The sequence below is a fragment of the Pagrus pagrus genome (genome assembly GCF_965226575.1).
Source record: "Pagrus pagrus genome assembly, chromosome: 19".
Lineage (NCBI taxonomy): Eukaryota > Metazoa > Chordata > Actinopteri > Spariformes > Sparidae > Pagrus > Pagrus pagrus.
Window position 1 is genome coordinate 24,892,812 of NC_140203.1, and position 12,605 is coordinate 24,905,416.

The 12,605-nt window shown below is 38.1% G+C and overlaps 1 protein-coding gene across 1 annotated transcript in view; it reads left to right on the forward strand.

The window, feature by feature from the left end:
* Window positions 1-309: 309 nt before the first annotated feature.
* Window positions 310-12,605, forward strand: part of LOC311275224 (ras-specific guanine nucleotide-releasing factor RalGPS1) — a gene marked incomplete at its 5' end in the record, with an annotated part of 108,821 nt that continues 96,525 nt past the window's right edge. Inside the window, 7 exon segments of the mRNA XM_084383571.1 lie at window positions 310-354; window positions 357-443; window positions 4,555-4,659; window positions 5,127-5,177; window positions 7,079-7,162; window positions 7,629-7,718; window positions 10,388-10,480. Coding sequence (XP_084239697.1) covers window positions 310-354; window positions 357-443; window positions 4,555-4,659; window positions 5,127-5,177; window positions 7,079-7,162; window positions 7,629-7,718; window positions 10,388-10,480 — 555 coding nt within the window.

Here is a 12,605-nt window from a genome sequence, read left to right on the forward strand (position 1 = left end):
ACACCACTGGATTTCAAACAGACACTGGCTCAAGTGACATCACTTGAGCTGGGATCTAAATGTGCCTCTACACCACTGCTGATAACTGCCAGCAACACTGCCATGACATGTGACTTGGTTCCAACTGATGTAATAGGGCTGCCAAAAAACATGGCATCTAGTACTAACACAAGCATATACAGAAGAAACTGTTCATAATGATGGAAAACATGTTTTTCTAACTTTAAAGCTAATTAAGGGAAAATATAATGAAAACACAGATCAGATTTAAAGAGGTTTAAGACTTGTGTCCTCTGTTTCCAGGCATGGATGAGAGGTTATGTGTGTCCCCCAGCTAAAGGCCTCTGTCGCCCTGAACTGTGCATCCCACCAGTCCCTCTGTGAGCATGTATCGCAGGAACGGACTCTCGGATGGCACCAGCATCAACTCCGTCACCTCAGAGGTAAGAACAAGCTCCTGCAGTGTCCACTGCTAGTTTCTTGTTAAGTTAGGCCTCAGGGCTGAACAATTTAGATTTGTCTGTCATAATTGCTGTCACAACCTGTCTCTTTGGGTCATGAAAAAGTGGGAGACTCTAATGATTAAACAAAGTTATTAACTGAAATGTAAGCATAATAAAGATAAAAAAAGACATTGGCTCTAAAGGTCAATAGAGTGAGCGTGAGTAACAGACAGTCAGTGTGAGTAACAGACAGTCAATGTGAGTAACAGACAGCCAGCATGAGTAACAGAGTCTAGCCTTTATAGGGTGGTGACAGGGCTGTGGTCTCACCAGCAGGCATTGATGACCATTCCATCCAACACTTAACTGCCAGACATGGTAACACACAGACACTGCTGAGACGAGCAAAGTTTGGTTTTAATTCATCATGAAGTTCCACACAGGATTAATGTGGGCATAATATTAACGGTGTTTAACATCTCAAGTAAAGGGAAACTTCAACTTCACATTCTGACCTTATCATTCATAAGCTGCCATTGAAAAATGCCTCTTCCAAGGAGGACGTGTTTAGTTTGTTGGTTTGTTTGTTTTTCAAGAAACTTGGTGTAAGGGTGTAAAAAGGGCCAGTGACTTTCAAAACATTAGAAGATGGGGCACCCTGCCCTGGTGGAATAAATGCCAAAGCCTACATCTTAAAATCCAGTAGATGGTAATTAAGTTCAGTAGAAACAAAAACATAGCTAATTGTAGAATTATGAAGACTTCTTATCACAATCCACATTCACAGATACCAGTAATCTTCTGGCAGTACAGTACCACTATGGGGGCATAAATACACATATATCATGCAACTAATTTATAACTAGCAAATTTCAAATGACTCTTTGTCATCCTTGTGATGAACATAATGTTTTCTTTAGCAACTGTCTTTGATAACAAACTGCCATGTTCATGATGTTATTTCAGTCTAAGCATTTGGTATTTCTACATGTGTACAGTACATGATAATTAAGTGTTAAGGTTAATACATAAATGTATTTGAAATATTTACAATTTAAAATCACATTCTAAATGTACAGTTGAGATGGTGAGGCTTCAGCCTGGCACAACCATGTTTTGACATAATTCCATTGGTTTTGGTCCACACATGCAAAGAGGTTGCACTTACAGATTTGTATATCCTAGAATTGTGGACTATTAGCCCTGGTGGAGGTCTGCGATGATTGGGAGTGTCTTCGGAGAAGCAGAATTACAGCTTTTGTTCACAGTTTTCATGAGCAGCTAATGTTTCTCACATTTTATCCTTAATGCTGAACATTAGGCCTCATGATTTCCATTGTCATTTAAAGTAATTATAGCAGAAGCCAATGTGCTGATATTGCTGTTCCTGTCGTGGCTGCATTGGCATTAGCAGGGCAGTTGCAGTCTTAATCCTCAGTGATAAAAGAGATGAACAGAATAAAGAACCATTCATCCCTGATGGTCAGTGCTGTTTACCTAAGCCTGTCACAATGGCTGAAGGCTCAGCTTGAACATTGTATCCCCACAAAACAAGTTAATTCAGGTGTGTGTAAATATGGATTCCAAACTAAAGAACGACAGGGAGATGAGATTACAGTACCAACATTTATATATCCTCGAAGATTTGTGATTACTCATGAAAGATTTTTTAAATAATTGGTTTTCACTAAATAAAAAAGATGTCCTATTTGTGAAAAATACTTGTTTCCGGACAAAATGTAAGGTTAAAGTGGTTCCAGTGTGTTTAGGCGCATTTTTTTCTAGTTTTAAGAACATTTTGATGATTATCAGGATAATATCATGAATTGCAATTTTGTTGGACAGGATAATCATGACATTAAAATTTCATATTGTCCCATGGATTGTGTTTATTGGATAGATCAGCTTTTCTGCCAAGCTAGCCCGTTACATATCAGGGGAAAAAAGTCGTTTTTATTTTCTGCCTGTGCAGCACTTGCACATAGTCTCTATCCAAAGCATCTGAAAATGACTTTTACATGTTTCTTCTTGTACATGGGAAGTGCACTTGTATAGTGTTTTTCTACCATAACAAACAAAGTGCTTTACAATTGGCCTCTTTCACCCGTTCACACATACACACTCCCACATCGACAACGACAGAGCTTCCATGCGAAGCGCTGACCTGCTCATCACAAACAACTTCGACTTCAGTATCCTGCTCAAAGACGGTTTGACATTTGGACAGGAGGATAGAACCACTCATGGGATGAACCCATCCTATTGTTCTCTTATCCAAGTATTATTTATAACAAGTCCTTTCCATTTGGTGTTCTTGATTAAAATTCCAGAGCTGAAACGTATTAACCCAGGAAGGACAAAACGCCAACATTCAGAGCAGATCGACTCAATGCTAAATAAAGAGCCTAAGGGAAACTTCAGCGGTATCTCTGCCATATTATTAGAATTTGAAAGGAGTAATATTCCAGGAACAGAGCATCTGTTTTTACTAGCTGGAATCCTTGATTCACTATTATAACTCAGTGAATCACATTATTTAAGTCCTTTATATGTTTAAAGGAGCATTTAGTAGTTTAGGTGAAGAAATGTTAATGAGCAGAGAAAGATCTTCATTGGCTGATTTTTTTTTTTCTGCCTAAACAAACTAAATAATCAAACTCTCTTTGTTTTAATGAGTGACTAAACTGAATAAACAAACTGACCTTAAAGGACAACACAATTTATACTGTTTTACTTTGTTTATATGTGGCGGACCCTGCCACCTCTCTAACTTTGAACAGTGTTCTGGGACCTTATTTTCCTCTCAGAACAGCTTGTTTATTCATTTATGGAAAAAATACATATTTCTGAGTTTTTTCATGACATGTCACCACCACCTGATGATGACTGCAATAGTGTGAAACCATCAACTGGCTTGTGTATGGCCTCATCCAAAAGCACATGTGCTGCTGTTTGTCTTTGTGCATGTGCATGACAATATACAAAACTGGGACCCAGACAACAAAGTAGGCTCACTAGTTTAGATAGTAGTCAAAGGGGGAAGCCTGACTGAGGATATCGTATGTATGTATGTGTGTGTGTGTGTGTGTGTTTGTGTTCATGTGTGTTTTTGTTGGTTTGGTATAGATGGAAAAAATCATCTTGAGACAAAAAGTCAGAGCAAATTCTGTGAAGTTTAAGCCAAACTGTCAGTGTGAGATTTTTATGTGAAGTTTGCACTTGCTGACAGAGCGGAGATGGATGACCAGGGGAAGAATATGGAGTGAAATTAAATTGAATGAATATAACTTATATAGAGGGAAACTTGGATCCTCCTAAATGTGTTGCTTTCCTTATTATCGTTGGTGAATAATAAAAATAGTAGGGCATAAACTTTTTTGGCTTCTAAAGTAGAACATAACAAAAAAGGTCTGAGAACCGCTGCACTAGATAGAAAAGAGGCCTTTAGGTCATCAAAATCACGAGGAATTATTGTTTGAAGATCATAAAGGCCCAGATAAAATGTTAAGGGCAGTGTGACCATCAGTGGTTGATTAAAGTGTAGAATGATGTGTGTGCAGCTTGACACTAGAAGACACATTTCCACATTCATTGCTCAAAGTGTAAATTATCTCTGAGCTCTTTGAAATACAATTTTAAGAGGCAGAGCTGCGAGCAACATTTGGGACATCACAGATAGTTTGGAAGCCAATCCTGGTCCAATATTAAGCAAACAAAACAAAGTATCATGTCAAGACTTGAAGCCTCCAGATTGCAAACATTGAGAAATTGGACTTTACAGTGAAGTGGGAGACATCATTGTGAAATGAAAAACATACTTGCATATTCATAGATTCTGGATATATTCTCTATTCTAGAGTAGGTGCCATTTAAAAGATTTCAATGTGTTAATTATACTTTTGTTCTGGAAAAAACCATGACAAGAGACATTAGAGAATTTGTACTGTATGTATGCCTAATACATGTGTTGCGGTTGACTTACTACATTTTGTCATCCCTGTTATGACAGTACATCATTTAATGTCAAAAATTCTCTTTGTGCCCCAGCAGCAGGTTACATACTGTAGGTAAAGAACAGTTGCTATGACAGTTTAATGTGTGTTTCTCTCAGGCTAGCAGCAGCTCTGATTCTCTGGATGGACCCTGTGTGGACTACGCCAAGAGCTATGATGCAGTTGTCTTTGATGTGCTGAAGGTGACACCGGAGGAGTTTGCTGTGAGTACGCTTCATATGTCACTCAGTTTTTATGCAGCATACCAAACAACAGATCTCACCTGAAGCTCACTCTTTCTTACCTGACAATGGAGATTGGCTGTCAGCTAACAGCATCCTTTTTGAAGAACCTTTCAGAGGTATTAGCAGCTGCTGTCTCAGTTGCGACACTTCTGAAATCAGAGCTCCAGATTTAGAGTTAACCACAGTAAACAATCATTTTTAAAGATACTGGTGTGTTATTTAAAATGGCTTATTTACATTTTAAGCATAAATTCATTTGCTTCAAGTCTTGTCTGCTCATGATAAACTCACCAGTGACAGCAGAGTGACTGTACTGTTTACCATATATATATAGTGTGTGTGTATAACAATATTATATTATAATATACTATACTGTGTATAGTATATTGTTTCTTAACCTCCTACATATTGAAAAATAATGTTGATTTCTTTCTTGTTTTTTTCAGAGCCAAATCACCCTGATGGATTCGCCAGTCTTCAAAGCGATACAGCCAGAGGTAGGAGGGCCCTGTGTCAAGAGCATCATTTCCATTTAACGCTGTCCAGCTGTGGTGTAGCCCTTTAAATGACTGTTTGTTTGAGGTGTTCTGCTAGTTCACCTCATTTCTTAATAATGTATTTTTGGTAACTGTGTTAAATACTCTTACCAGGCAACAACAGTTCTTAAGAGAACAGCATTAATTTGTCACAGTTTACTTCTTTGAAATAGATGTACAAAGGTCCCAAAGAAAAACCTCTAATGCTGCTCTGATGGCCTTCACAGCTGTTGCCACTCAGCTGAACCCAGACTGGCCTTAGTGGTTGAACTGTCCACTGGAAACCCTGCGTACCCTCTGTTAGTCAATGAAATTCCAGTCACTGAAGGATGTCCCTCCCACCACAGGCCCTACACAGAGTGTATGCAGGGAGGAGAACCAGGCAGAGATGGTGGAGACATCAGGGAATGAGAGTTAGAAATTAAATCCAGAAGAAGCTTCCACAAGCACATGTTGCACGTTTTAATTCACTCATCCAACATGGACTCCGACTTACATTTACAGCTGCACAGCCATGAACTTTATTTTTCCTATTTGATTTTCAAGAGTGGCCATGCCTGTTGAGCATGCTGTTTAATGCGTCCAACGCTTGATCCATTCCAAGTTCTCTCAACACACTCTGGCCAGAAGCCTCGAAGATAATGCTTAAAGTTCCAGCTAGTTCCAGTTCCTTATTCAGACCTTATCTTCCTGATGAGAGCAGCCTGCTATTGAGGACATCATATTATAGTGATTGGTTGAGAAATGACTGGTCTGTGTCAGAGAATGTGAAATACCAAATCATCAACACACACAAGTGTGGGGAACAAAGTGGACGTTACTGTGTGACAGATTTAATACGACCCTGAAAAAAAAATTCAGACGCTTTGTCAAAAATCGTTTTTGACCTACAGTATACTCGGAGGATACGTATAGGCTGTGCCTCTGACCAAGAGCCTTCATTAGGCAATACAATATCGCCCCACACTGGATTTGTAATTAATCGCAATATACTTGAGCCTCTGTGCTTTCATTTCTCTATATGAAACATCACCATCCTCCATTTTATAAAGCCTAGTCGTACTTATGAGCATCGTTCACTCTTGCTCTCACTCATGCTTATTACGTTCTGTTCACCAAACATATGAGCACGTTCATGTACAACGCTGCCTGAGCCCATGTAGTAAAATCCCTTTTTAGAATCAATTCAGCTTTTGATTTAGTGTTAACTGAGGGATCAGAGGTCACAAGAATTCACTGTTGGTTTTTGACCTTACCCTTGCATGTAGAGATGTGTCCTGACTCTCTGGATTATCTTATATCCATATTTTGTACTATAGATGGTGAAATCCCTAAGTTCTTTACAATTGAGTGCAATTGAATTGAATGTTGTTCTTGAACTGTTGGAGTATGTACCCACGCAGTTTTTCACAAAGTGGTCAACCTTGGCCCATCCTTACTCATGAATGACTTACTGTAGCCTCTTGAGGACGCCCCTATCATAAACAATCATGATACTATCAACCTTAACCTGTTTACCAACTATCTCAGAATGACAGAGGGAACAGCTAGAACTTTCTTCTGCACTATAACACAGCAATGGTGTGTGTTGACACAGTGAGACTGGCAATGAGAGACGTCCTGATGGTTCACTAGAATTCCCACAGGGGAGATTTGCACTTGCTTTCTTTCACACCGTGACATGGTACAGCTCTGAGGGGAAACACTAACGATATGTAATGATTTTTCATGAATGTGATCTAATCTGAGGGTATTTCATATTGGCACAAATGGTCACCTGTCACTGGCTCTAGTGTAAAAATGTGGTATTGTCATTGATCATCACACTGGTAGTGGAATTGGTTTGATTTTCTGATTTGCAGGAGCTGGCCAGCTGTGGATGGAACGGGAAAGAGAAACACAGTTTGGCCCCCAATGTGGTTGCATTCACGCGCAGGTTCAACCAGGTATGTCTTACAAAAGTTCTCATAGTTTAATCTCTTATACATCTCAAATAATTACACTAATGAAAGTTATTGGGAGCCCAATTAGCTCACCTGGTAGACAGTGCAGCCCAAGTCTTAGTGGTCAGCCAGCGGGCAAAAAAAAATCAACAAATGCAGGTTTATGCAACGACACTGACTCAAGTGACATCACTTGAGGACTTCACAAAGCTCCCTCCAGAGATACAAAAGGCTTTATACAACTTTTTTAAAACACATTTAGTAGTACTCCACGATAGCTGGGAACAAACTGTGATGCCTAAAATTAGTTTACAGGGTGAGTAGATCATAGCCACTTTTACAGAAGAACTCCAGTCAATACCCAGAGAATCAGATTCAGTTTTATTGAAGTGCAGTTCTAAATCAAACTGTTACACCCAGACGTATGTGTTGGTGTGATTATATGTTTTAAAATGTTGCTATGTTTCAGGTGAGCTTTTGGCTGGTGAGAGAAATCTTAACTGCCCAGACGCTGAAAATCCGAGCAGAAATACTCGGCCATTTTGTCAAAATAGCAAAGGTGAGTTCAATTTACTGAATAATGCCAAAGTTGTTTATTGATAAAAAGCATCTTTCTTGTGATAGGGATTTATTTTGTAGCCCAAGATACAAGTAAGTGATATTGTGCATTTTAAACAGTTTATCGTGTAAATATATCTATATAAGTTGAATATTGTTGTTGTCAACTTCTTTCTTGCTCTGTTAACAATATTATTAATTCTCATTGTATCAATATATGCAGTGCTATGCAAAGTAAAGTGGTAAAAGTCATACTGGAGTAAAAGATTTATTATGTTAAAATATTACTTTGGTGAAAGTGAAAGTCACCCATATGGATAAAACTGGAGTAAAAGTCTTTTTGACACTTTATAATAACCATCATTAATAAACGATAAACTTATTGTCAATTAAACTTAAGTTAATAGTTATTTCACTCTTAACAAACAATGAAAGTCTTTATAAAGATTTATAAAGCAATTGTAAAGGTTTATAAACATCAGTTTTATAATGACCATCCAAATAATGTTTATAGATGAAGTACACAGTATTATTAAACATTTACAGTATTATGAACATCAGTTGCAACTTTACAATAAACAGTTGCTTAATAAATAGTTTATAAAGTATTTCATTTAATAGTGATGGTTATCATAGTGTTACCAAAATTACTAGTAACAATTAACTAAAGTAGTCAAATAAATGTAGTGAAGTAAAAGTATTTGCCTCCAAAATGTACTGGAGTGAGAGCATAAAGTAGCAGAGAATGGAAGTACTCAAGTAAAGTACAGGTACGTCATAATTGCACTTAAAAACATTCCTTGAATAAATTTACTTAGTTACATTCCATCAGTAAATATATGTTTTAAGACAAAAACATGCTGTTAATCATCAGTGTTGTTCTAATAGAAAGCATTAATAGGTTCAACAATAAACCCATCTTCAGGCATGGTTATGTGTTCAGAAATGAAAGCCTGCAGCTGTTTTACTGTTTCGGTGTAGATTTTTATTTCATGGGTCACTGCCAGTCGCTCATAAAACAAACTGAGGTAGTCTGTGAAGATGCAGCAAACAGGAACTACCCAGGTACTTTATTGCGCTGTATGAGCAGTGACGGAGAAAACAGAGACACTGATGGCAGAAACAAAATGGTGTTTCTGTGGTCTGATCAGGGAACAGTAGCAGAAGGAGTTTTTCCCCGAGGTCAGAGTGTGGGATGGAATGGAAACTTGGAACTGCCTCTTCTTCACAAATTGGCAAAAATATAGACGGCTGAAATGAAACTAGTAAAGCATGCTTCATACATGTGACTGTAACCAATTCCAGATAGTTTCACATAGTGAAACTGTGAATAACAGTTAAATAGTGAATAAATCATCCCCCTATAGGGAATCACTCTGCATTTTGTCATTAGGTTGGAACTCCCGTGAATATTTTGATTAATTTAAATATTTACATCTAAAACAGTTATCAGAACTGATAAAACAAGGGAGCTATATTACATTTATCTGATCTGTTTAAATGTCTGTTTCCCATGGATCTGTACCATCTACCCTCATGAACCTAGGTGGCCTTGCAGGAACAGGAGGGGAATATTATTTGACTGGACAACAGTCTTCGAGACAACATCTGAACATATCTGTATATGTTGACTGCATATGTTTGCATGTGTTGAAACATGCAAGTTTACAAATTGTTCCAAGTATGTGGTTGGATTGTAATTTGCACTGCATTCACATAGAATTGTTCTGTGTATGAAGTGAAAAAAGTTTTAAGGGAGATATTCCATCTTAGTCTTATGTAGTGATTAGAGTTGTCATTAAAAGAGGATTTTTCCAGTTACAAATTCTTAAGTTTGGGGACTGGCTGTACTAATGGATTCTTTCCTAAGGCATCTAATAGTGGATAATGAGGTTGGGTGATAGGTTATTACATCAGCTGTCAACAGGCTGAATTTCTGATGGATGCACTTTATTCTTGTCAGATTTAAAAGCATAATTGTGTTTTATTACAGCACATCTGGCATTTCATTCCACAGCCTCAGCTGTAGATTTCTATCAGTAATAATAAGACTGGACTTGCCAAGTGCGTTTCTGAGATCTGGGAAAATGTTGACATTGCTAAAAAGAAGTAAGATTGATAGATATATGCCATATACCATATATAGACATATTCGGAAGAGAACGGTGAAGAGTAAAATTAGAACATGAGCTGTCTGTTGTAACAATCCATCACAGTTTACTGACCACTTCCTGCTCCAGCTGTGACCTTTTGTAAGCTTGAGCAGTTTTCTTGTCGGACTAATGATGTCACCATGTCTTCTCATGTTTTCTCATCTAATACATTTAGATTGGTGAGTACAGTGTTATCATGACTGAAATTAATGATGGCCAGAACTACTGTACAAAATGAGACCTGAGTTGTAATAAACTGAAAATATCCTTTCAGTCACAAAGTAACTGAATACCTCTGGCAGCAGGACAGTGTACATGGGACTGCTTCTCAACACTTGAGCTGTGGGGACACCTGCCCTGTTGTTTTTAAAGATACTTGTGATGTTTAAGTAAAGTCAGAGGTAATTACTGGCGTGTTCTTCAGTGCCAACAGACTGTGAAGTTGTTACACCTGGGGTAATGCAGTATCTAGTACAGTACTGTATGTTGTTCATAAAATATCTGTGTTTGTTCCCAGAAACTGTTGGAGTTGAACAACCTTCATTCTCTGGTGTCAGTGGTGTCGGCTCTGCAGAGTGCTCCCATCTTCAGACTCAGCAAAACCTGGGCGGTAAGTCATCAGCTTCATGCACTGTTAAAACAATAAGTGCTGGTACTTTTCAGACAAGTGTGTCAATCGGCCACTAATCATCATGGTGACTACATTTAGAATTTCTATAGTGAAAAAGTGCTGGCATTCACAACACAAATATATGTAAAGAAGAGAAGGCCTCTGACAGTCGATGTACTTTTAGACAAGTCTTGCCACTGGGCAGCCATCTTGACAAGATCCTGGGCAGTTATTGCAGGCTAACGAGATCACGCGCCTATCTAAATGAATGGAGAAAGCCATAACTTTAGTTTCAGTGCTAGAATCACCAGTCAAATCTGATAAAAAACGCTTAAATAATTTGGTGACTTTGTCCCAAAATAAGGGTTAAAACCTGATTTTCCTGTCTGCCATCTCTGGTGTTACAAACTCTTCTATTCAGAAGGCTTTAACTGGTTTGCCTTCTCTCTTATAATGTATCCGACATTTCCTAATAAATGACATTTCAAAATAACCATACAAAAAATATCAGTACCTTTTTTTCTTTTAAGGACAGGCCCTCATTTACAATGATGTCGAGTAAGGGTACGGTCACACATACGAGAAATCAACAGTGACTAATATTGGCCTCCTGTTCACTTCCATTCTGTGTGAGTGACATGGGGAAAATAAAACATTCACATCTGGTGACAGAGAAAATTTGTTTTGGCATTGCATGTCCTGCATAGCCCACATTCAGCACCTGAAGGCCGTTGTCATTTGCCTGCATTTCTGTATGTGTAACTTTGCTATAACTGTTTATGTAACTGGAAGCTAACTTGAAACCAGATACATTATGCTCTGGTCAGGTAACAAACCTTCAACCACAGACCCACACCCTGCCAGACTTCTCTGAACAAGATTTGAAAAAAGTGCTTTTTAAAATCATATCCTCTGTCTGGAACTCACCATGTAGAAGCAACAGCTCATATATAATACTATGAAATATTTATATTATACACTTCACTTTCAAAAAGCTTTCTATCTGTCCTCTCCTGGACCTCAGTGTTGTGCTGGAGGTTTTAGGTGGCTCAGATCTTAGTGGACGGTTCTTTTTGCTTTTTGATGATCATCCCTCAGACAAAATCGAGATAACACGTGGTGCTCGGCTGTCCACTCCAAATTATTTTTTTACTTCCACAGACGGATCCTATTCTTTATGTTTCTGAGTACTGAAGTGTGGCTGGCTGCTTCCTTTTTTTTCCCCAAACAGGGTGTTTAAATGATTAGCTCCATATCACATACAGCTGTTTGTGAGCTGTGAGCTCTTATAGGCCTTTTCTCCTCCAGGCTATTCAAGTACAAAATGTTTGGTCCTGGTTTTAATATTTAAACATGACTTCTGTTTTTACACCACTCGATAGAAGACCATGAAAAGTGGATGCTCAGCGCCAAGACACATGGAGAAGCCTGGCTCCTGTTGATGTGATTTTATAAGCCGGTACAGAGGGACACTTACTGCATCAGTACAAAGCTTTTAAAAACACCCACATTGTATTACAGATGTAGTGAGAGGAGAGGGGTTGAATTTGCAGGGTTACCAACTCAAATCAACAGTGAGGCGAGGAGAGCTGTCATGATATCAGATTTTCACTACGTGATTATCAAGCCCTAAAGATTTCACAATCACGGTATTATTGCAAAATGTATCGGGGGGGGGGAAAAAAAAGAAAAAAAGAAACTCAAATTCATTGTTAATTTTGTTGATTGTGTTTTGTCTCAAAATTAAACAATAAAACACCAAAAGGGAGGTGGAGACAAAAGCATGATGTTTTTAAAGTCTACTGATTTTGACACCTTATTTTCACCCTCTACTTGATATGCAAATAGTGAAAGTCCTGATTCAGTGCTATTAAGTTGATCAGCTTCAATTATTGATTTAAAATGCTTATGGCTGCAACCATAATTTATTTTTTAATCTTTTATTATTCTGCCAGTTTTTGCTTGCCAATATACAGTAGGTGGTGGACAATAAAATGTCAGAAAACAGGGAAAAATGCCCATGGGAATTTTTTAGGACCTAAGATGACATCTCCACATTGATTGTTTTGTCTTACTTACAGTTCAAAACCCTGAAATAATCCGTTTACTATTTTACAAGACAGAG